This window comes from Rosa chinensis, chromosome 3 (genome assembly GCF_002994745.2).
Source record: "Rosa chinensis cultivar Old Blush chromosome 3, RchiOBHm-V2, whole genome shotgun sequence".
Lineage (NCBI taxonomy): Eukaryota > Viridiplantae > Streptophyta > Magnoliopsida > Rosales > Rosaceae > Rosa > Rosa chinensis.
In genome coordinates this window covers 35,359,221-35,385,498 of record NC_037090.1, presented here as the reverse complement: position 1 = coordinate 35,385,498, position 26,278 = coordinate 35,359,221, and the positions used below count along the sequence as shown (strand labels likewise).

The window sequence follows — 26,278 nt, the reverse complement described above, 5'->3', positions numbered from 1 at the left end:
TACAATTTCGAGTTGATGAGTTATCGGGATGTCATTCGTGACATGTTGGTTTCTCATTGGCTCTGGGTTGCGGCGCTGTGGGACCCCTCTTTCGGGTCACCACAGTAAATTGGTATCAGAGCTCTAGGTTCCGAAGTACTTTTGAAATTGCTTTTGCAAAACTAGCAACTCTTTTCAAATATTTCTAGTGTCGAGTTTGGTTAAGCAATACACTCGGTTTTCTTGGGCATTTAAAATATATATATATATATATATATGTTGGCAAAAATGTGTTTTTGACTCCTTTATTTTATTTTACTCTTTTCGGTGATACCTTTTTACCTCATTTCACTTGCAAATATTTTTCATTGAGGCTACTTCCGAGTCGTTCAAAGAATTTCCAATGGATTTGAAAAGTAAAGATACCTTTGAGTTTCCTTCGAAAATTATTTAGTTTGTCTTTTTGTGGTGCTTTAAATGTTGGTTTAAATTTTAAATTGCCAATGCCGTCATGATGCCACCCGACCACAAACACTCCAAGAGTAGTAAGTATGAGAATTGGATAAAGTGTTGGGTAAATTATTAGGGGATTGAGCATTAAGGAGTTAATGAGGTTATATTGGGTGAGTTAGTACTTAGAAAAGTAGGTTAGAGATGAGTAGAAAGGAATATTTGTGTACCCCCATGCTAGTGTTATAGAGTAAATTTTATTGATGGATTAAAGTTATTGTACTACATATATTATTGCACGTATTGAAAAATAGAGTGTGGGGTGGATCAAAGTGAAAATTTGAGTAAAAAGTAAGATAATGACCCCTATATTGTCATTTGGATAAGTGGTGTTCATATTTCACTCGATTTCCCCTTCTTCCTTCCGAGCGATGGCCCGACTGCAGCAGTTCCCCATCGATGCTCTACGGAAAGAAGGTGTGACTTTCGAGTAAGGTAGACACCTCTCAAGTGTTTCCCAAGTGATGGACTGATAGGGAAACTTGTAATGGCAACACAAACATGAAAATAAGTATTGCTTGAGCTTGGCATCTCCCCAATCTTGTTGTTAATTGGTGGAACAATATGAAGCTTTGTTGCTTTGGAAAATCTAATATTGTGTTGTTGTGTTGACAATATTATTTTGTTGGGAAACCCAAGAAATTGAGGAACGACTAGTAGAGTCATATAAACTATTCTTAGGAAAGATTTTATTATTGAGATTTCTGAAAGATTTTAGAAAATGGGATTTTCGATGGGGTTACATTTCTCGATTATTTATCGATTTTCGATTTTGGCATTGGGAATGCCTTGGTGATGATTTCAGATTTGGTTTTTTTTTTTTTTTTTTTTTTTTTTCTGATTATGATTTATAATTTGATCTTGCTTATTTGTTATTGATTTGATATTATTTTGACGTGTGGGACACGTAGTTGATTTAGTTGAATTATCACGAGATTCTCCGAGTACGGTTAGGAATCGTACTCATGATTTCATTTGCGAGATTTTGGGGAACCCTTATGGATTTACTGGTTTTCGAATGTTTTTCCTATGCCATACTGATGGTGATTATTTATTATGCTAGCATGTAGTCCGCCTTTGTGGTGACATGACGGGATCACAAAAGCCTATCCGCCTTTGGGAGGCTATCACCCGAGCCTGGGAGGCTCACTCGTATGGCTATCATCTTCCCCTACTTTTATCTTATTATTTTTGACTAGCGGGGCTAGTCCGATTTTACTTAACTAGCAGGGCTGGCTTGTTTTTACGAGATTCTCAGATTAAAAATAAATGTTTTATAAACGTTGTATGCATCGAGGTTTTTAAGGATGAACACGTGGAAAAGTATTAAAGCTTTGCTTCATTTAAATTATCTTGTTTATTTATTTTTGTTCACTCAAGCACACGTGTTTTTCAATTACTTTCCCCTAAACCCTTCGGTTTCAAAATACGCAGTGTGCATGCTAGATTAGTTGAGGTCGGACGTACATGGAGTTGAGGCATAGTTGTCACTGCTTCCGCATTGTAGGATTTACCGATCCTTTACTTTTTTACTTTATATTCTGGTATACCTTTTTGTTTTAATATTGCTCGAATAACTTGTGGGATTAATATTGTTAAGTTGAGACTTCTATAATGTGAATTGGGAGATGTTGTGATTTGAGGAGCATGGTGGCTCCAGGAGTTAAGGATGATGTTTGATATTAAGAGTGTAAATGTCTTTCTACAGGTTTTGGGTAGTCCACTTTTAGGGAAAATTTTGCTAAATTTTTGGTAGACTATCTTCTATAGTGGGCCCCGCAAGGCCACTTCTGATTTCAGGGTGAAATTCGAAGCGGGTCTTGTCACCTGCATAGAACAGAGCAGGCAAAAAAAAAAAAACCAAACTAAAAAAGAAAACGCGAAATTATAAAAATCCTTACTCGTATCCAACCCTAAATCAGAACAACCAACTTGATAAGCATTGATGCCTAAGATCTTCAATGCCGTACATCACCACTCATCAATCAACAAACAGCAACAATCAAGGTAGAATAGAGTAAAAGTCGAGCGAAGCTCAATTATTCAAAGCAACAAAAACTACAGATTTGCTCACCTAATGGACAGTTTTTAAGGGACTATGAGGGACAAGTGACGGAAATTGGCCGTAGGTATCACATTGATACGAAAAAATGAGTCCAGGTATCACATTGATAACTTTGTAAGTTTAGGTATCATTCTGAAAGTCCCTTAGAGCAACTCCAACAGCTTCCCTATAATTTTTGTATTATAGAGAAGCAAAAGTCAAACCTTTAGCCTATTTTTCTTCTCCAACTCCAACAGATTCCCCAGTTTACAGTAATCTATAAAATCTCCATATTCTTCTTTAAAATTTTGGAGTTTGCTGTAAATATAGGGAATTTGGTTTTCTCTCTCCTCACTTTCTCTAAAATAGAGATAGTTATAGGGAATCTGTTGGAGCAAAAGAGGCTAATTTTTCCCTAAAGTAGAGAAAAATCAAAATATAGGGAATCTGTTGGAGATGCTCTTAAGTGTCCAGACACCGTTGGTGAATTTTTCCCAATTTTGCACATGAGTCACTTAATGAAGACAAAATGACCGATTTACCCTCAAATTCTTTCTTTCTTTTCTTTTTCTTTTTTTCTTTATTCTTCTTTCTTTCTTTCTTTCTTTCTTTCTTTCTTTCTTTCTTCTTCTTCTTTTCTGGTTTCTTCTTCCCCTGATTTGAATCATCAAGATTCAAATCATCTTGCTCGTTCGATTCCCACCGCCGCTGCGTCTCAATCCACCTTCATGCACCACAGATGTTTCTGGTTCCCCCAACTTCAAATCTTATAGCAAATTGAAATTGTGCATTGAGGCTTCACCGCACACTCCGAGTTCATCCCCGCCGCCGTCACCAATGACTTGACCACAACAACCTCCACCATCGCACAACAACGTCATCCTCCGCTACTTCTCGATTGGGTTTGGGGATAATGACTGCTTCTTCCTCCACCGCTAGCGAAATCGTGGAGGCTCAAGGCCACATTCTAAGGGCCACCGGCCTGAAGGACAGCCACAGCAAGGTTTGCACCACCAAAGGCCCCAGGGATCGCAGTATCAGGCTCGTCGCCCACACCGCCATTCAATTCTACGACATGCAGAACCTGCTTGGATACGACCAGCCTAGCAAGGTCGTCGATTGGCCGCGCAGGACACGCAGAACGTGAGCCTCAATTTTTCGATGGTGGAGGCTCCATGTGCTTTGTTTACTAATCGGCGAGGCACAATGGTGGGTACCAGCGGAGTGGCGAAGCTGGTGAATAAGAACAGCTCGAATTTTCTGCAGGTGAGGATGGTGTTGAGGCTGAAGTTGTTAATCTTTGTCTGCCTAAAATTGCCTCTGATCGAAGTTGGGCTAGAGGCCGAAGTTGTCGGCTAAACTGATGAAGTTGCAGGTGAGGATGGTGTGGAGGTGGTGTTGCATGTCGGGAAGAAGGAGAGGATGGAGGGGTGTGATTGGAGCTGTGATTTGAGAGTGCAGGGCTGGCGGGGTCTGAGTTTCTGATCAATGGTGTATAAAAGGGGGTCGGAGGAGAGAACGAGAGTGGTGGTGGTCAAGTCATTGGCGGCGGCGGCGAGGATGAACTCGGAGTGAACGGTGAAGCCTCAATCCACAATTTCAATTTGTTATAGGATTTGAAGTTGGGGGAACCAGAAACATCTGTGGTGCATGAAGGTGGATTGAGACGCAGCGGCGGTGTTTGATCGGCGATCGGCGGTGGGAATCGGACGAGCAAGATGATTTGAATCTTGATGATTCAAATCAGGGGAAGAAGAAACCAGAAAAGAAGAAGAAGAAGAAAGAAAGAAAGAAAGAAAGAAAGAAAGAAAGAAAGAAGAATAAAGAAAAAAAGAAAAGAAAAGAAAGAAAGAATTTGAGGGTAAATCGGTCATTTTGTCTTCGTTAAGTGACTCACGTGCAAAATTGGGAAAAATTCACCAACGGTGTCTGGACACTTAGGGACTTTCAGAATGATACCTGAACTTACAAAGTTATCAATGTATCAATGTGATACCGGGACTCATTTTTTCGTATCAACATCGTACCTATGACCAATTTCCGTCACGGAGTCCAGGTATCACATTGATAACTTTGTAAGTTCAGGTATCATTCTGAAAGTCCCCTAAGTGTCCAGACACCGTTGGTGAATTTTTCCCTTTTTCCAAAATCTCAAAATTTCCATTCACTCTCTCATTGAGCTGCTGCACCACGCACACGTGTACGGCGGCCATGCTGAAAAACTGCTCTCGTAGAAGTGACCTGTTTTTAAGATAACTCCTGTAGAGGTGACTATGGCGCTATATCTATTTGGCACATGCTGACATGCATGTCCTCAGTGTAATTGATATCATACCTATCATGTTAAATATATTATCTTTTAGAGAGTGCGATCTCTTTCTAATTTTGTCTTTTACATGCCTTATATATGTTCTCTTGGTCTATCCCTTTTTTTGTTGCTAGTTTTTTCGGGCAAAAGCAGGTGTGTTAGTTCAGTCCAGAAATTCTTCCAGTTCCTTAGAATCCGAGTCCACATCATCTCTCAGAAATGAAGCGCAGGGTGTTGATGCTGTGCGGAGACTGCATGGAAGATCAGGAGGCCATGGTCCCTTTTCAAGCGTTGCAGGCCTTTGGAGTTGCCGTCGATGCCGTCTGTCCCGGAAAGAAATCCGGCGACATCTGCCGCACCGCCATTCATCAACTCTCTCCTTCTCACCAGGTTCCTCCTCCTCCATCACCCTCTTCTTTTTCTTTTATTGATCATCCAAAACTTGAATTTTGATGCACTCAATGCTTACTTAGTTCAAGTCGGAAATCGTCGGAAGATTTGGAATCTGTTAATAAGTTTGACTTGTCCTCTGGAGTCTGCATGTTTACTTAATTATGATTCGTCTTGTGAATAAAGCAAATCTAGTAGATTGACTTGACAGATTATCAATAAGGCCATATACTAGTTAAGTGTCATTATTGTATGGCTTAGATGCCTTAGACTAGTGACTAAACAAGGAGAGCTCTTCCTTTTCAAATGACTAAAAACTTGTTAATCTTGGAGGGAGTCTCAAAATCTATTCTTGTGTTTGTCTTTCTTTCTTTTCTGGCCAAGATTATCTCTTTTCCATTGACCATTGAAAAAGTTGGTTTATGGTTTTCTTCTTGGGTAGGAATGTTGGAATGTCAATCCCCAGAGCTTACTGTGAAGTCAATTGGATGTTTAAGCTTACTGGACATATTGTCTAAAATATTTTGATTATTCCTTAATTGATTTAATTAGGATTGTTTTAGGAAGGTGTGGTCACCACGTAAATATAAACTTTTAGCTTGCTTTTGATCCAAATATTCTAAGATATGCTTTCTAAACTACTTATCTACTTCCAAGAAACCCAACCTGTGTACAGATTGTGGACACATATATCTAAATATACATGGGGTAGGGATGGTAATTGAATCACTTAGTTAATGCGGAGAAGATCTAATGCCCAATGGCTTTGGGAAGGAGCAGCTACCTATCTCATGTAAATCCTCTTGTTCGCTTTTTATCCAGTTATTCTCATCCCTTGTATCTAGCATGTGCAACTGGGTATGCCTTCATGACTGGATGCACTGAGATCACAAAGTTAGGCTTGTAATAGTCCTCATTGAGTTTATTTTCGATGTCCAAGAAAACAAAGGTTTCCCATGCCTAAGTCTAGGTGTAGGGACTGTCTTTGGTTCTGATGGCAGTGCCTAAAATTAAGGTACAGGGATGAGGCAGGTTTCCTATGTCTCCCTTTGTTCTGAGGTGGTGCTTACTCTTGGCACCTGGTCTATTGTTATTTGACTGCAGTTCTACTGTATGAATGGGTCTAGTTTCTGCATATGCACCATGGTACTGTCTAAGTCTACATAAATTTCACTTTAGTATTTTATATTCTTATCTTGTTCGTTACATGCTGCCACCACTCTTATTGTCCTCCTGTTGGATCGAGAGTCTGCCCACTACTTCTGAGGGGCACATAGGGGGAGACCCACTCAAGGAGGACGTTCTCTGATGCCATATATCATTTTTGGTCCAATCCAAAGGGGGTAGGGCGATCTACTGTAGATTCACATCCACAAAAAAATCCCAACTGTTGCATCCTAGTAAGTCTGTAACACAAATGGAGTTACATTTGGGAATCAGAGTCCCTCCACCTTTTGGGGTGTGAATCCCAGTATAAGCACCCTCGTGCGTGGTGGGATTGACAATACTAGAGGCAATAGCAGACACGACGGTGTTGTTATGCCTTTACAATCCCATTTCACCCAGATTGAGAGGGTATGGGAGTTGCATGTACAATTGAGAATCCCATAAGATTGGCTTTTTAGAGTGGGTAATACACACATGCATGTAGGTTTGATTAAGGCCGTCTGTGTCTTCCGTGATGTATGAAGGAGTTAATATTTGCGAGCCACATGATTCATATAATTAACTGTTAGACACCAATGAGTTTTCTGAATCCTGTTTATTAGCTTCGAATGGAGGAATATCGGAAAGCAAAAGGAGCAAAAACTACATAGGGGTTAGGGCTGGAAGAAATCTGGGAGAGTTTGGCTCTGGTGTGCTTTGTAGGTTTCTATGTCAGTGGGATTCAAAGATTTAACTCTTTCCTCAATTACTCTAGACTGCAATGCAGCTCCTGCTGCAGTTGTAGGGTGACAGTTCTGTTTCCACTAGGTTTTTGTTCAGGTCATACAGATTCTTCTAGTATCTACTCTCTTTGTTGTGATACATCCAGGCTGGTCATGACTGGTAATGGACTTATGAACAGAGCACAAGATCATGCCTAAGTGAAATAATTGCGCTATCATCAAAACAATTAGAACTAATCTAGATATGTTTTTGTTTCTTTTGTTGGTCTGGTTGTGGAGTGACTAAGAGTGTGCTCTCCCAAGGTCCAAAAAAGCAGGAATTTATAACCATAGTACATTAACTTCATTCTCACAGACAAGGAAATTTGCAATGTACATGTACATGATAATACACTAATAATTGACCAACAAGGTTTTCTAATCCATGATCTGTCTTTGTAATGTACATAAAATTACAAATCATGAAAGCTATATTTATTTCCTGTCCCTTTTGTTTTACTCTGTTTCTTGTTTTCATAAGTATTCTTTTTGTTGCAGACATATTCCCAATCACGTGGTCATAATTTTACACTCAATGCAACATTCAATGATGTTGAAGCTGACAATTATGATGGATTAATAATCCCAGGAGGGCGGGCTCCTGAATATCTTGCTGTTGATGCATCAGTTGTAGATTTGGTGAAAAAATTTACAGACTCCACAAAGGCAATTGCAGCTATTTGCCATGGCCAATTGGTCCTATCAGCTGCTGGCTCGGTTAAAGGTCGGAAGTGCACAGCTTATCCTTCTTTGGGACCTGTACTTGTTGCTGCAGGTGCTAAATGGGTGGAACCAGAGACCATGGCTGCGTGTGTTGTTGATGGTAACATAATCACAGGGGCTACATATAAAGGCCATCCCGAGTTCATTAGGGCTTTTGTGAAGGCACTAGGAGGCAACATAATTGGTTCAGATAGAAGAGTCCTGTTTCTCTGTGGAGTAAGTTTTAGTTTCCTCATTTAGATTTATTTCCATTTGTAGTGCAATGCCAAAAATATGATCATGCTGGAGTTAAAACACAAAGGTTATGCCCCGATTTGCTGGAAACCCAGCATAAGCAAATATGAATACGGTGCTGGATACTGTGCATTAGACAGTCAATATGAAAGTCCTTTTTGTTGACTGCTGGATACTGTGCATTAGATGGTCAATATATGCAATCCATAAACATACATGCATTATTTGGCATACAAATAACTTCAACAAAGAGAGTTGATGTAGATGTAGCCTCGACATATTCTATCAAAGAGAGAGGGTAGGAAGCCTGATTGGACTTTATGAGATGCATCGTAAATCTCATATTGTTGGATTCCGTGATTAGTTCTATGGCTGTATGCCACATGAATATATTGGTGGTTTTTTAATTGGTGGAATGGTAGGCCTATTTGGTCACATTTCACAATTGAACACCTATTTATGTGTTGTCAGTTTGAGTTTGTTGCATGTCAATTTGATTTTGACTAGGAATTGTGACACAACCAAACAGTCATTGAAATACCTTGGAGAAGAATCGTAAAAACTAATGACAAATAGTTCAGTTTCTTGACTTCTTCATTGTGCTGATTTACGTTCCCCTCTATGAGTATAGTTACTCTTGGTTGTTAATTTTGGGTTCTTTATGTTGTTGTTCTTTGGTTAACTGTTACTCTTAAAATTATTAAACAAAGACGTATTTTGTTAATTTAACCTGTGGTATGTCACATTATATTATCATTTTTACTATTACTTACTATAACTATTATTATTGTTATTTTTTTTATTCTGGCTGCTTCTATTCACTTAACTGCCTAATCTTGTTTTGGCTTGTCCAACATTGATAGTGCTTAGAAAATCTTAATGATGCAATACTTATTAGGATGACAAGAAAGAGCACTTCATGGAAATGAATCAGTAATAATTTACCCCAATAAGTGCTCTTTCATATTTTCATGTAATTGGCGGGGTGTGTAAGATCCTAGAAGCGCATTACTACATTAGTTGCCTTCCAGAGGGGCGGCTCTTGTAATTCACTTTTGTTGTTATTATCATTTTCAGACTTTGATGTTACCTTAATATAGCCATCCACATGTTGAATAAAATGGTAACTTTACCTGGCAATATGCATAGGCTTTCCCTGTTAGCTTTTACTTTTAAAACTTGTATATTGTGGATATACTGTTGAATGTGCTGATCACTACTGGCATTTTACATTTCTTTGCTCTACCCCAAAACCTCTCTTTAACACACTGATATGATCAAAGTAGAAGCTAACAGCTCATCATATATGCAATTTTAGCCTTTTGTTGTCCCCTTCTTTTGGTCCCTATCCATGTTTGTTGTTTTATGGTTCTCTGTCCAGAATGTCCTACATCACAATATTCTAATATCTATATTCTGAATCAAATTAGTGCTTGTTCAACAAAATAAGGATTGGCTACTCTTTCGAAAACAGAAATAATTGAGTAAACCCATGATAAGGTAAAAGGGTATATGAATTACTGCTTGTCTACATATGATCTGCCAATGACTAGTCTTAGATGTCTCACAGTTACTAACTTTCACATTCTATCCTCAATATTTGTAGGACTTCATGGAAGATTATGAGGTAGCTGTGCCTTTTCAGTCGCTTCAAGCTCTAGGGTGCCATGTTGATGGAGCATGCCCCAAGAAGAAAGCTGGTGATATGTGCGCAACTGCTGTCCATGATTTTGAAGGTGACCAAACCTACAGTGAGAAGCCAGGATATAATTTCACTTTAACAGCTGATTTTGAAGGTTTAGATGCCTCCAGTTATGATGCTCTTGTGATCCCTGGCGGTCGGGCTCCAGAATATTTGGCACTAGATAAGAATGTTATTGAACTAGTGAAACAAATTATGGAAGCCAAGAAACCAGTTGCATCGATCTGCCATGGGCAACAGATTCTAGCTGCTGCTGGCGTTCTACAGGTAGGCTATTGACACAAGTGTCTTTAGTACATAGGAGCAACATGGTATTCATTTGAAATTCAAGGAGTATTTTCATTTTCTTCTTTTAGTCATAGGGCACCCTTTGTTTCCTGAAATTTCATCTTGTTTCCAATTTGGTCCTTTCTCTTTCTTGATTTTCATCCTTAAGAAAGTTGAATTTTGGAACCAAATAGGAGCTACTGACTTAAAGAGGCTACATGTATAAAATACCCAATTAAATTATAACGTTGATAAGCGCGTCTTTAGTACCCTATAGTCAAGTTCAAGCTAAGCTTTACTGGTAAACGTTTTTATAACATTTTATGAACTTGCCATATTTTCTTCTGTTCTTCAGATTAAGTAAATGGTACCAAGTAAGGAAAAAAGGGAAAAACATCTTCTACTTTAGAAACAAGCATACAAGTTTTTCTTTGTACCTTGTTTCTGTAGTGATCTATTTGTAACTGCTAACTTTGAAGTATTAGTTATTTGTGGAGGGCAGAGAGCTTCATTTCCATTTGCAGGGATGAGGTGGTTAATAAAATTCTCATTAGGCTGTCCTTTTACTATGTCTTAATTATTTGTAATTTGCTACATTTCAGGGAAGGAATTGCACTGCATACCCTGCGGTGAAGCTTAATGTTATTTTGTCAGGAGCAACATGGCTTGAACCCAATCCAATACATCGTTGCTTCACTGATGGGAATTTGGTGACTGGAGCGGCTTGGCCAGGCCACCCGGAGTTCATCTCGCAATTGATGGCATTGCTGGATGTTGGAGTATCATTTTAGTTGCTATTACCAGGTCATCCTTTACGTGTAAAATGTACCTTTACTACTGCATCAAAGAGTAATAACATGTATGAGACAAAGGGAAGATGATACTGGGTTGTAATTTATACATGACACGAACCATGCACCTTTGCTTGGGGAATGGAAACTCACCATGTTTTTAAGTTCTTTCAAATAAATTGATGGAACTTTTGTTTAATCACTTTTATGCCTCTGAGCTCTCTCTCTCTCGGTCTGAATACATATGGCCATGTCGACTTGAGATTGTATTAGCTTATGTTTTCACAATCTTCCTCAAGCTGATATGAAAGTAATCATGATATTAGTTAGATTTTTTTTCTTGCATAAAGAATTTAGTTGTAAGCTTGACAATGGCATCTGTTAAAGACTACTGTCCAGCATGTAAACTCTTGCAACTAAAGGATCAAGTCGAAGTGTGAAGCTTGTGATCATCTGAAAAAAAAAAAAAGTCGAAGTGTGAAGCTGCAATCTTCAATAAAACGCCAACAGATTATCATATGTTGAGATGGTTCAACATAAGCAAGTAAATTGTTACGGATGCATGCGTGACTTGTCATGAATAGATCACTGTTTTTTTTTTTTTTTTTTCTTATTATTTAAAGAGGATCAAATGATTTCACTCCTACTCTCATAGTGACTCAAACTCATGACCTAGATCTTAGATAGTGTGTGCTCTAACCACTGAGCTAACATAAATCATTGATTTTGACATCCCTTTCAATTTGGATTTTTTTTTTTTTCAACTTGGAATTGAAACACTAGGTTGTATCACAGATTATAAGAGGCCTCAGTTTTACTTGTGAATAGAAAGACTACATCAACTAGTCATGGAATTTCCGTTTCCATTGGAATCTGCTTCCTCAAATGCAGAAGAGATGTACTGAAATATCACTTGTTGCTTAATTATGTATAATGAAATAGCAAGTTGATTTGGCTAATTTTATTTTTCGTATAAATTATTGGAGCAATTTGCAAGATTTGAGAGAGAGAGAGAGAGAGAGAGAGAGAGAGCGTATTAGGTGGCCATGTGAGATGTGACTCCTTGATTGAGATTTTCAAAATGAGTTATGCAGTAGCTGGAAGCATATGATCATCGAGTACGTGGATGACTTGATATCATCAGCAGCTGTGATATCACTCTAGTGTTTCTAGCTAATGTTGACTAAATATAAAATATGACTATTCATATATCTTTTGATAATTAAAGAAGACATACACCAGATTAATTGACTAAATAAACAATGAAACACGAGTTCATGTTTTACAGCAAAACCAGAATTTAACTAATTGACTCAACTGTGTTGCTGCAAGTCTCACAAAACTTCTCGACTATATATAGCAAGGAAAAATCCATGCATAAATTAACTTCTCTGTTAATTTGACAAAAAAAAAAAGTTGAATGGTTCCAAAGTGTGAGCGCCTAGAGATCGAGTTTTCCATTATCAATGGCCGAAGCATGCACCCATCCACTGTTAAAAATCACCTCGAGGAAGATGATTAAACTCTCATCTCCAACTCCTCGTCACCAAAGAAATCTCCAGCTCTCTTTTCTGGACCAAATGCTGCTTCCTATCTCCTCATCACCAAAGAAATCTCCAGCTCTCTTTTCTGGACCAACTGCTGCTTCTTACCTTATACGTACCCATCTATCATATTTTTCTACTCTTCCCCTACTAGCGATCCCGCTTCCACTGTTTCAGAGAGCTTGCAAGCATCTCTCTCCAAAGCTTTGGTTCTCTTCTATCCACTCGCTGGCCGACTGAAAACCGCTGCCTTCGTTGACTGCAACGACGAAGGAGCTCATTTTCTTGAGGCCCGAGTTAACTGCCAGCGCTCGGATTTACTTAAAGTTCCTGAGCATAAGTTGCTTAACAACCTTATCCCCGAGTTTGAGCCTAAAACAGTTCAGTTAGCGTTGGGTTCAGTTGTTTTAATTGTTCAAGTGAGTCTTTTCAACTGTGGAGGAATAGCTGTTGCTGCGTCCCCAATACACAAGATCGGAGATGCCGGCGCATATTACAAATTTACACAAACATGGGCAGCCATACATCGTGGTGAATCCGATCAACTAGTGATACCGGAGTTTAATGGAGCATCTGTGCTGCCTCCCAGAGAATTGTCACCCCCAAACAACTTGGGATTAATCCCAAATCAAAAGTTGACAACAAGGAGGTTCGTGTTTGGTGTCACAAAGATTGAAAGTCTCAAGACCAAAATTGGAGGCACACATGTAGAACTTGTTTCGGCAATTATCCTCAGAAGTGCTCTTGCTGCTTCTCATAAATCGAAGCCTGAGACTACTTCAAGCACAAATGTGTTGTCCCAAATTGTAAGTTTCCGCAACAGAATAGTCCCCGCGGTACCACCAAATGTCGTGGGTAATTGGTTTTGGTCGGTTCAAGTGGCATTCAAACTAAACGAGACAGAACTACAGAAGTTGGTTGCTAAAATGAGGAAAGGAGTAACAGGGAGAAGGCGGACAGATTCAAAGGCGAAGATGGATTCCGGGTGGTGTCCGAGTCACTTAGAGAGAGGGGTGAGTTCTTTAAGAGCACAAAGGTGTGCATCAATCTTTATAGGGGTACAAGTTTGTGCAAGATCCCGGTACATGAAATTGATTTTGTTTGGGGGAAATCAACTTGGGTCACTAGCCAAAGCAACCACAAGAACCTATTTCTCCTGATCGACACAAAACATGGAGATGGCATCGAAGTGTGGGTGACACTGGATGAAGAAGAAATGGCTATATTTGAGAGTGAAGAGGAGCTCCTTTCATTTGCTTGTGCAAACCCTAGTGCAATTGTTAATCATCAATCTCACTCTCGTATGTGATTATGCCAGAAAGCCGATCAATTTTTTTCTAGTTTTCATGTTGTGATAATTGATGTGATGAAATTAATGTAATATTTTTCCTCAACTAATTGGCCTTTTTATTAGCCTAAAGTTTTGTTTTCAGTTTGGCACGTGGTTTTTGTGAACCAGCTCAAACAAGCTGGCCGAACAAGAATGAACTTGAACTATATCAAGTATAATCATCCATTACATTTGCGATCAAAGCCACTAGCACTAAACCCCTAAACCCATATAGAATCTTTGATGTTCTCACTTTTCCATGGGAAAACAATTTCACTGCTCATATGGAAAATATCATGCAAGTGTTTTAGGAAATCAGAAATTGGGAGAGAATGATCTATACTTTTATTGATAATAGGGCCCTCTTTATATAGAGGATTACAAGCAGATAATATAAGTCTTACAAGGAAACTGAATCGTACAATCATTAGGATATCTCTGAAGATATCTGTAAGACTAACCCTATTACAACTTGGACAAGTCACTAGAGTTTGGCCAAATACATAAATTAGATGTCCTTAAACACTCCCCCTGGTGTCGCCCAAACATAGTGCTCTTTTCGTTGCCTGATCAAAAATCTTGCCAAAGAACAAAAATCCAGTATGACAAAAATAACCTTAGTCAAAGGAGAAAAAGAGTACAACACACCCTTCACGTTTCGAGACTATACATGTAGACATCTCCCCTTGATGTCTGCATCTCCCCCAGATGACTACGATCATGGGAGTTCGAACAACTTCCACCAACCAATGCTACCAACATGTTTCTCAAAAGTAGATTTAGGCAATGACTTAGTAAAATGAGTCTACCACATTGTAATCAGATCGAACCTGGTTCACTTTGATCTTGAGGAGCTTTTGTTGTTGCTGATTATGCTTGGTGTTGTCGCCTTTGATGTAGCTTTACTTCATTTTTTTAAAGCAAGTAGCATTATCCTCATAAATGCTCATAGGCTCATCTGTGGTAGACTGCAAACCACAATTGCTTCGAACATGCATAATTATGGATCTAGTCCATATACATTCACGAACCATTTCGTGAAGAGCAATATATAATCTCTGCATGGTTCGAAGATATAGCGACTAGGGTCTGTTTTGTAGACCTCCAAGATATCGATGTCTTATCCATGGTGAACACATAACTAGTTTGGAAACGACCTTTGTGGGCTCAGAGAGGTATCCAGCATCAGCAAAACCTTCCAAAATACTAATATAATTTTGGGATGAGGATAGAGGACGCAAGCTAGTGTTGGCGGCGTTCCTGGTGTGTGATGGGTCGGAATCCATAATGTCTCTGTAAGGATAGAACAAGCCCATATCACTAGTCCAATGGCATTGCGTTGGTGCATAGTAATAGCTAGCCAACAAGTTCACTGCAAATGAGATGCCCAGTTTTGTGCATTGAGCTAAGTACAATAATGCGCCTATTGTACTCAAGTAAGGAACCATTGCCTCTCGCACATCTTCGTCATCATCCTTTGGATGAAGAGGATCCTTTTTAGGATCAAGACTATGGACGATCATGGGCGTGCTTGAAGATTTGACCTTATTAAAACGCCTAAGCATCTACATGGTACTCAAGTTCCAAACTGAGACAAAACTGTGTTCTCCCAAGATCTTTCATCCCAAACTCGGATTTCAAGTGTTCAACAATTTTCCTTAACTTTTTAAGGACTTCCAATGAAGACCATGTCACCAACATGAACCGCGATAGAATCTGAAACTTGTCATAGAAACGCGCAGGCATAGTTCATCATTGACATATCCCTTCCCAAATAAGTAGTCACTTAATGAGCGTTTCGACCTCTTTATGAACACACTCCGTGGTCTAAAGTCACTTGACTTGGGTAAATGAAGTCCATCTGGGACCTTCATGTATATTCTGTATCTATATCCTCATAAAGATACTTAGTAACCATATTCATACGCTGCATGTTCAGTTATTCGGAAACTACCAAACTAACAAGGTTGTGGAGTGCAATGACATTCATTACTGGAGAATATGTCTCCTCATAGTCCATTCCAAGGCATTTGTGAGAAGCCTTGCGTCATAAGGCGTAATTACCATTTTTTTTTCTCATCACGCTTTCTAAAGAATACCTATTAGACAATAGAGACAACAGGTTTTATGTTAGAAGGTATCGGCATCACTGCCTTGAAATACCTTCCACTTCGTTAGAGAATCCAACTCAACCTGGATTGCATCTTTCCATGTAGGCCAATTTTCTCTACGTTGGCATATTCATTCATCGACAAAGCATGGTTCGATATCATCAGACTCAACAAACTCATACAAAATGCGCAAATACATTATCAATAATGGTGGAGTTTCTATCCCATATCTCATGTACACTAGTGTAATTTTCAGATAGCTCTATATTATTAGGAATAGTTCTAATGTTGAGCCATCACCCAATGATAACCTTGATGCAGAATATTCTCATGAGATGAATTTTGAGTGTTAGTGATCAAAAGATTAGGTTGTGCTAAAGTATCATTCGCACCACGAGTCTCTCATGCATCCTAGCTCGAGCCATGTCATGTAATGCTAGAGTGCCACCCTCTATGGCGTTGGTGGCACTATATCCTCTTATAGGGACGTCCATCCTTGCAAGCACGTTTGTAGCAGATATGTGTGATTTCATTACTTTAGCGGGGATCGAGATGAGACATAGTGGGGACAGACCACGACAATTTCTGTCATTCGTGTTGAACATCCGTGGTTTTATCGCCCCCTAATGACGGGAAGATTGTCTCATCAAAGTGATAATCCGCAAATCTAGCAGTAAAGAGAGATTTCCTAACAAGGGTATTAAGTGGCGGAAGATTGTTGGAACTTCATATCCAGCATATATACCCATTCATCTGTGAGGATCAATCATGGTGCGCTGTGGCGCCGCAATTGGCACATAAATGACACACTCAAATATGCATATGTACGAGATACTAGTACCCAGTCACTAGCTATAACTCAGAGATAGATTGAGTGGTCGTGGGTCTAGAGGAATTAGCATAGCTGCATGAGATATTGCATCACCCCAAGCGAATATAAGGAAATTGGTGTGTATTACCAAAGTCCAAGCTACCATCGTAGTCATTTATGTGAGACCATTTTAGTGTGTACATGGGAATATGATGTCCAACATCAGTCCTAATGCAATAATCATTGAAAGTCTTTGATGTAAACTCTTTAGCATTGTCAAGTTGAATTAATTGAATTGGATGATTCGGGGAGTGAGTCCGTCGCCATATGATTTGGGCTAGGAGTATAGCATAAGCAACATGTGGACATAGAACCGAAGAGGTCAACGTAGAAAGAAAGAGAGAGAGAGAGAGAGGCAACGCCTCTGGCCATGTTGGTGGCACCACCAACACTAAGAGCCATCCTAAGCAGCAGGTGGACATGGAACCGAAGAGGTCAACGTGGAAAGAGAGGAGGCAACACCTTTGGCCATATTGGTGGTGCCACCAACACTAAGAGCCATCCTAATGACGCTTTCAAAGCACCTCAATCAAGGGAGCCTGAGCAAAAAGATGTATGTTCTCGATGTGGAGCATCCGATCATTGGGCACACGTTTGTAGAGCTCGTGAGAGTATTGTCACTGCCAAGAAAGCGTATTATGAAGTAAGAGAAGCTCACTATGTGGAACAAGAATATCAAAAAGTGATCTCGAACTAAGGGTGGAAGACTTCAAATCAGGCCAAGATCAAGAAACTGGCGATTTTGAATAAAATCTTTATTTTCCAAGAGATGTAATAGACAATTACCATATATTTTGTACTAAATGTCATTGGTTAGTTGTAATCAAGAACTATCTTGAAATAACAGAAATGGAGATTATGCCATCTGACTTCTAGGTCGGAAAGCAGGGAGTCACGGACGTTGCCAAATCGTTCTTCGAGTGAGACCCACAGCCTTCTGGGGTCTTCTTCATTCAGATACTCGTATTAGAGAGTGACTTGATGAACATTTACGCAAGCGTATGTATCATTGTCCAGATAGAGAAGTATTAAACCCAAGATTATCGTACCACGGGGATTAGTGGCTAACCCACAATCCTTGGGTGGTCGGAACTAAAGTCTCTAAGCAAACAAAAGAAAAAGAAAAAGAAAATAAATAAAAACGCTATTCTAAGGCACCAAGCCTTAGCAATGCTTGGCTTTGGTTTTCACCAAAAGCCTAATCAATACTAAAAGCCTAGCGATGGCTATTTACAATGAGGTAGAAATTGTCATTCGAAATTGTGATTGTAATTTTCTAATAACTAAATTGTAAGAATTTAAATGAGTGTTTTAACTAACAACTAAATTAAATAAAGGAAAGAAAAGTAAGAAATGGAAATTAGGTCACTAGGGTATCCTCCTAACCAAATTCAATGCACAAATATATTCCGACAATGGTCAAACAATTTATAATGGCATCAAGAACCGTACCCAAGGCTTTTCAAGGCTCATGGGTAATTAGATTTCTTAAAGGGTATTCCTACTCCGGATCAAGGGCCGTAGAAACTCAATTGGGACAATGTAGAGCCTTGTGGGGCCTCTAGTTGCACCAAAACACGAAGAGTACTAGAATCAAGGTTCCCAAGCTAGCCAATACGGCAATCGAAATTGGTATTGTAACTAACCATGTTCTAAACAAGTGTCTTATCCATAAATTAGAGAAGTGATTAGATCCCCTAATTTGTTCTAGACATGCTCATCTACACATTCAAGAGTTAATCAAGCTCCTAAGCATGCATCTAAGCCAAATATTATAGAATAGAACATATGCCAAACACAAAATTGAAAACCATTAAATCAAAACGTATTTATTACATAAAATCCATGCTAGGGTTCAATCCCTAGTTTCCTAATAGACTACTCACAACCCATCAACAAACCCACAACAAAATTCATCAAATTACAATAAATTAAGAGATTATAGAGTTGAGAAAAGAGAGAGAAACCAACACTAATCACAACAACACTAGTGAGTGAGCATGACTAGCTTGGAATTATACTTTCTCTATATTTAAACCCAAATTCTTGGAGAAGATGAAGAAAATTGATTGGGTGTGAGGTTGTGGTCTCGATGGGTATAGGAGAAGAGAGAATGGTGGGGATCTGTTGTAGGAAGAAGGGAACGAATGGGTCTGATGGGAAAGGGCAAAGCCCTTCCCTGTTGCGTTCAGGCTCTCTCGTTGTTGTATGTGTAGAGGATTTATATAATTGTCTCTGCTGCCGGTTTTGTGACCTAAAGGAATGGATGGGTCTGTGGCTGAGATTGGTTCACAAGAGAGTAAGGAACACATGGCTGGGAGAGACTGGAAGGAGGAAAAGATCATTTCAAGGTCTGGGTTGCACATAAAAATAAGAGAAAAGGTAGGGAAAATGCGTCTGCCACATTTTAGCCTTTAATTGGCTCAAGTTAATTGAACAACTATTGTTTAATTAACAAACGTGAATATGACTGTGGGCTGTGGCTGACATGATTAATTAAATAAACCAATGATTAATTAGTCCAACTTTTTCTTTTCTTCATTTATCTACTATTTACTTCGATTTTGCATTATTTTCTTCCTATATCTTTAACTCTGCTTATTTCCTACAAAATAAATAAAAATGAATTAATTACATTGTAATTGGCTCGAGGATTAGCTTATTTCTAGTGTTTAAGACGCAATTACGCGCATAAAAATGTATGTAATCAGAGCGAATCAGCCATATGATGAGTTATATTAGGATGACGATTTTCGCCTTATTTGCCTCCAAGGCTGCTCTATTTGCTTCCAAAACTTGAGCTTACTCAACAGTTAACACGTCATGGCTGGACTTGAGAATCGTATCTAGGATTCTTTGGGCCTTGAGATGTTGGCGGAAATTACAAACCCACTTGCGATATCCAGAGCCAGTTGTCCGCCTATGGAACAAAGTCCAGTTTGTTCAGGTTACTGATCCTGAAAAAGAACAAGAAAATGGGTTACTTTCAGAGCAAAAGGCTACCATGAAAATAAAACAAATTTCTGAGCATAATCGCTCCTAAGAAATTTGAAATTTCTTAGCGTAATTGCTCCCAAGAAATTCAATTCTAAGAGATCTTGAATTAGATCAAAACAATGATGTGTGTGGTCGATCGTATATTCTCCAAAAACTCTTAGTTTGGAGATAGCTCGAACCCCCACAGTTTGTCTTAAGTCTTCCCGCAAAAGAAGAAGTGGGAGGTGGAAGAAGGGAGGTTAAAAGTCCCTGAATAAAAAAAATTACATAGAAATTACATAAAAGTAAACAAAACGGGAACTTTAATGAAAAATTATCTTAAAAATGATCAATAGGCTAGGGACCGCTGGAGCTTTTGGCCCGAAGTTGATCGGGAAAAAAACTCATCTGGCCGGTGGCTGGCCGAAATCAATTTCAGCAGGTAGTTCAGATGTTTAGGTAGCCGATTTGGTGCTTTTCCAGCTAGTTCTGGGGATGATTTGAGCGGTTCTAGAATCCTCAGGCTGAGAAACTGCTGGTAATTAACCAAGTTTGGCGACAAGAGGAAGTCTGCAAGGTGGCGAACCAGTGGATGATCTCTTTCTATTCTTAGGATTAAGCGGCCGGTTATGGGATCCTAGGATCGAGGGCTACAAGGTGTACGGTGGAGGCAGATAGGGTTTTGAAGGTTTCATATTTAGATTTAGGATTTGACTATTTGTTTCAGGGTTAGGGCTTCGTGCTGACAACGCGTTTTTGGAAATCAGAAATTGGGAGAGAACGATCTGTACTTTCATTGATAATAGGAGGTTCTTTATATAGAGGATTACAAGCAGAGAATATAAGTCTTACAAGGAAACTGAATCGTATAATGATTAGGATATATCTCTAAGGATATCTGTAAGACTAACCCTATTACAACTTGGACAAACAGGGTTTCAAGGTTTTGAGTTTAGATTTAGGGTTTGGCTATTTGTTTCAGGGTTAGGGCTTCATGCTGATAACATGTTTTAAGAAATCAAAAATTGGGAGAGAATGATCTGTACTTTCATTGATAATTGGGGTCTCTTTATATAGAGAATTACAAGAAGAGAATATAAGTCTTACAAGGGAAATCGTACAATGATTAGGATATCTCCAAAGATATCTGTAAGACTAATCCTATTACAACTTGAACAAGTTACTAGAGTTTGGGCCAGATACATAAATTAGATGTCCTTAAACAGCAAGTTATAAATTATAAAAGTGAGAGCGTAATAAGATCAATCATATTTTACATTTTTTTTAGTGGAAGACGACCAAATGCATTAGTAAGCAAACACTTGAGTCATTCTCGTTAATGTGAGCCCCGGAAAAGTTTATCGAGCTTAATTGAGATAGTTCGATAATTTACTTATCGATCGCAGTAATGTTAATAAATGTCCGAGAATATTTTCAGAAATTATCACAAAATGAAATCCTCAATTTAAGAGTAGGATAATAGAGTACACGACATTACGTGTTCAAGGAAATTTTTGGGGAATTTTTCTGACTTTCGAGCTATTTTTGGTGATTTTTGAAGGTTTAGATTAAAGGAAAATATTTTGGGAAAAGAGGTATCAACCTGGCGCTATCCGAGCCATCCATAAATCCACCGCTTGATCATGACCATCGAAATTAAGTTAGAGCAGCTTCTAAATAGACCTTGGCTCAGTTGATCGATCCAAAAGGATCGAGAGAGAGAACCAGAGTTCTCTGACCCGAAACGCAACCAGAAGACCCGCAAAGAGGATCCAACCGGCGCTACTCCATCCGGCCACAGCACAACAGCGGACCACCGACATTCTCATTGTCCCGTCATCATCATCATGGATGTGGCCTCTGATCGTCCATGCATCAGACGAGGAAGAAGAATCGACAGTGAGAAGGTCTGACTGCTCTGGCGAGTTTCAGCGAATTCCTGCAACTCCGGCCACCGATTAGGCTGCATGTGGTATGAAAATTGCTCCTCTCATCATGCTCTACAAGTTTGTGTAATTAGTTTTTCAATTTGATTGAGTTTTGACAAATCGATTTCTGGGTTTGTTTCTGGTTCGGCGTCGTTGCTACCTCCGACAACCTTTCCGTCTCTCCTAGGCTTGGTCTCGGCCTCGACTGCAACTATAGGCAAGATATTTGGCAGCTTCTGGGTAGCTTACGTCAACTTCCTCAGTTCATCATCTGCCTAGTTTTAGCAAGGAGTTTGGTTTGGTTGCAGTTGGATTTTGAAGGTATATTTCGTACCTTAGATCAAGATTTTATTCTTATGGTGGTAATCGGAAGTTATGCTACTGAGTTTGGTTTGGTTGGGTGAAACTGAATCTCTTTGGTTTCTGATTTTTGTCAAGATGTTGTGATCTCAGTGGTCTAACATTATACTCGAGGAAACTGGGTCTGATAATGAATCTGTTATTGATATTCACTACAATTGATTGCTTGTGTTGTATATTGATCGTTAAGTGCAGTTGAAAATGGTGGTTTGAGTTTGTTTTAGGTCCTGCAAGTTGATGTTTTGGTTAAAGTTTGCTAAGACATTTTTTTATGTTAATGGTTTTGAAGAGAATAATTATGGAGGTGTAGAAACGGTCGGAATATGTATTGGGTGCCCATAGTAAATTCCGTCGAGTTACTATGTGACGAAATTGTTAAAAAAAGAAAAGAAATTAATATATATTGGGTGGCCTTATTGAATCGGGTGCACTTGATATATATACATATATTTGGTCGATATCGTAATTTCAAGTAAATATTCGATAATATGGGTTAATTATCAAACCAGTCTCGATTGGTCAAACAATGGTCAAAGTTGGTCAACTCCTGGTCAAACCAGGAAAAGTTGGTTGTACGATTTGTTAATTGTTGAGATTTCAATTATTAGTTCAATAAGATATTAACTATCGAAATGTCAGAATCTAGGACTCCAGTTACCTGAGGCACGGAAGATTCGTGACTCTCGAAATACTTGAGAGAAAGCATCGGAATCCAGTTAGGGATTCGGGACTCTTCTCGATAAGTGGTTTTATTATATTATGCTTTTTATAAAATGATGCATGTTAAGTCTATGTGATTTGGTTATGCTAAAATGCAATTCATACTAAAATGAGCGAAGGGTGGTACTGACTTCCTTGGGTTCGATCCCCTTAACTTTCAGAAGGTTAGCTATGCCAATCGTCCGAGTATCCATAATCACGGACTCGGTATATGTGTGTAGCTAGGTAACGGACGCTCTCGCTACGCTTACTTGGTTATAAATTAATTTAAGGTAAGGTCGTGTAGTGGGTCTATGGGACCGGTCATTCGGTAATACTTGGATTTGGCGCCGTATTTATTTAAGCATCATGCATCAATTTTCAAGTTGAAAAACATTATAAAGTTTGTCGTTCCTTTTAAATACTTGGTTTAAGTATGTTTTCATACTAGAGCTCCAAAAGTTATTTATCGTTTTCAAAACTAGTCAAGTTAGAGTTCTGATGGAGTAGCGATGATGAAAGCACACCCCTACAACAGTATGGTTGCAAGTACTGTGCACTGGTAATGAGACATTAGCAAACAAAGCTGGGTGTGCAGAACGAGTTCGGTAAAATATCGTTTGGACTCTATTCTAGATTCTATTTCTCGAACTTTGTTTTTCAGAACTTGTTGGAAATTAGTTTGGTGTCTAACTTTGCTAAACCTTATTTCTTGAAGTTTGTTATTTCCTCGAGTAACACTCCATCTCAAGTTCTGGACTAATGAAATAAATTTTAGCAACTTAAGGATTTTTAGCTCAAAAATATTTGTAGCTTCCGCTGTGTTTATACAAAAAGTTTTTCAAACAAAATGCCTACCGGTCCTCTAGGATGTAAATCGAGCATTCGGTTTATGTTTTAGAGACTTGCAACACTGTGACATGCTTAAGCTGATGACGTGCAGCTTGGGGCATTACAGCTAAAGGGATAGTTTTCAAGATTTGTAAGAGACAAAATAATCTGATGGTGAACTGTATATATAAAAGCACAGATTTAAATTGTTATAATTTCAACTTTTAAATTTATCACATGTGGCTGAGATTCGTTTATCCCAAAGTTCTTTGAAAACATCTCTTAAGTGAGCAACACTAAAAAAAATTATATAATTCAATAACAATATTAGAGTTATTTTACACCACTGCTCTAAGCAAAGTTAGATGCTATAAACAACTTGGATTCCGGTGCCAAATCTGAGACCAATACTAATCCAAAACAAAGTGTGCTCCAACAGCGTCGGTGCCATCCACCCCATAACAAGTACCAAATTGGTTGAAACCACCATGCCCCTTCTAGCCTGCAACCAATCAAATAGATCAAACCTGCGAGACATGACTGATGTAAATCCGACCCAAATTCCTTACCTTCCATCTGCGCATGCCACTCACGAATCTATTATTTTGGTAGCCCCAAGAGCAACACCACTGCCCAAGACTAATCTCTTGGTGTATGCACTCTTTGACTATTGATTCAATTCTAGTAATTGATAATTCGATTCTAAACAGAAAACTATTGAAGTCATCATAATGGATATCAATACGCCTAATTATTTGTACAAATCACTCTTTGTTGAAGGATATTTGACTTTAGTAAGTGTGCCTTGTCAAACTAGGATTACTTTCTATAGTTGTAATATGAGAGAATGTTCTAGATTCCTAGTTCAGTTTAGAATATGATTTATTGTACTCAAAGACTATGTATTTGTACTCCCTATATATAGGGGCTCCTATTATCAATGAAAGATAAAACTATTCCCCAATTCTCTCTACAATTCTCTTTTCCTTAAACACGTGATCAGCACAAGCCCTAACCCTGAATCAGAACCCAAGTTTCCTCCACTTTTCTCTTCTTGCCGTGATACCCTAGACCCCAACCCTAGGAATACCTCGAGCGCACCCTAATGCCGCTCCACCACCTCCTGTGATCCTACACTCCTGCATCAACAAGTGAGTGTATCAAGTTTTCAATCTCCAAAATATCCAAGTTTTTAATAAAAGTTTCCGCTTTCTGTATTTTATTTTTTGTTTTCTTTTTTCTTGGGTACTTTTAAAATCCCTTCTCCTACATCCCACTTTTTTTGTAACGTGGACTCGATTCATAAAAGCTGAACCGTGGGGAGTTCACACTAAACTACGAACTAAGAGCGTTCGTAAGCTACAGACTAAGAGCGTTCGTGAGCATCGAAAATTGACCATTCAAACATCATTATTTTGGTCTAATCCACACTTATTGGAAATCAATTTCTTGGTAGCAAAGAGGCTCGGAAATATTATATTAGTTGTCGTGGAAGTTTTTACTCTGAAACTAATTTATTCTCCTTTGTTTTTGAATGTCGAATGTAAACCTGCAAAAACTCGACTTCACTAAACTAGATTCGAATGAAATTGGTTATCACTGATGTGTAAATAACGTCAAGAATCACCTCACTACTGATAAGGGTTCTATGGAGTAGAGTTCAAAGAAAAGGAATTAATTGAGGAAACCCTCTCAACCTTCCTCGTTTCAGCATTAATGGTTTCAAAGCAATATAAGCTTGAGTGCAATGCTAAACGGATCACGAGGTTTCATAAGCTTATCACTACTATGTCAGTTGCTGAGAAACATGACAATATACTCGTGAAAAACTATAATTCAAAACCCGTTGAAACTAAGAGCGTTCACGAGGCGAATAATAATAGCGCACCTAATGGAAGGCGCAAGGAGTGGAACCCTAAAGTTAAGGGACAAGAAAATGGACGTGTGAGTCCATGCAAACGCCCCACAAAGGAAGGAAACTGCCAGATTGTTGGGCGGACACGTGGCAACGTTGGCCAACGTGGGAGAGACAAAACCTGCACCGCCACCTGTGGTGGTGTCCCCACTAGCGTCCCTAGGGGATGTCCAAATGCACAAGGTGCATCTTAATTAATGGGTAAGGTATGATGTTGTGATGCCCCGGAAATTCGTAATTATTTTCCGAGGAATTTTCGGAATCTAATTTATGGTTATTGGACGGTTTCGTGGCTCGTGGACGGAGCGGAAGTGTTTCGGACGAATTAATTATTTGAAAAGTATGACTTTAGGGGGGGTTCAAGGGTGACTTTTGATACGTTGGGATTCTCTGAAAACTTCCTTCACGAAAGTTGTAGAGCGCGTCGATACGAGTTCGTGGATATGTGGAATGCATAAATCGGAGTTCGTATGAGAAAGTTATGGCTAGCGGAAGAAGTTTCCTTTTTAGTATAAATAGAGGAAAATCAGAAATTAATTTCATTATTCCACTTTCCTTTTTCGGAAGCTGCTGTTTTCTCTCTTCTCTCTCTCGTCTGCACCTTCAGAGTCGAAGTTTTCCTTCTGACCCGACCCGAACCCGGTATTCCGACCCGGTCGGAACTTGCATCTTCGGCGACCTCTTCCGGTGAAACCAGCCCAGAACGACTCGCCTCCTTGCTCCGGTCGTCTCTGTGGTGGCCTCTTACTGTGATTCTCCTTCTCGGTGGCGCTGCAAGGCGGCACAGGTTGTGGAAATCGGACCCGACGGGAAATCGTAGCTCCGGCGACAGCACGG

At 39.1% G+C, this 26,278-nt stretch overlaps 2 protein-coding genes across 2 annotated transcripts; both read left to right on the top strand.

Annotated features, from left to right (window-relative positions):
* The first annotated feature begins 5,060 nt into the window (after positions 1-5,060).
* On the top strand, positions 5,061-11,078 carry LOC112192111 (protein DJ-1 homolog D). Its single transcript, XM_024331677.1, has 4 exons — positions 5,061-5,231; positions 7,658-8,098; positions 9,723-10,085; positions 10,688-11,078. The coding sequence occupies exons 1-4, from the start codon at positions 5,061-5,063 to the stop codon at positions 10,874-10,876; spliced, it is 1,164 nt and encodes a 387-aa protein (XP_024187445.1). The 3' UTR covers positions 10,877-11,078.
* A 1,264-nt stretch (positions 11,079-12,342) lies between these two features.
* On the top strand, positions 12,343-13,729 carry LOC112194495 (acyltransferase Pun1). The gene is made up of 3 exons (XM_024334726.1): positions 12,343-12,535; positions 12,598-13,456; positions 13,549-13,729. The coding sequence occupies exons 1-3, from the start codon at positions 12,343-12,345 to the stop codon at positions 13,727-13,729; spliced, it is 1,233 nt and encodes a 410-aa protein (XP_024190494.1).
* The last annotated feature ends 12,549 nt before the right edge of the window (positions 13,730-26,278 follow it).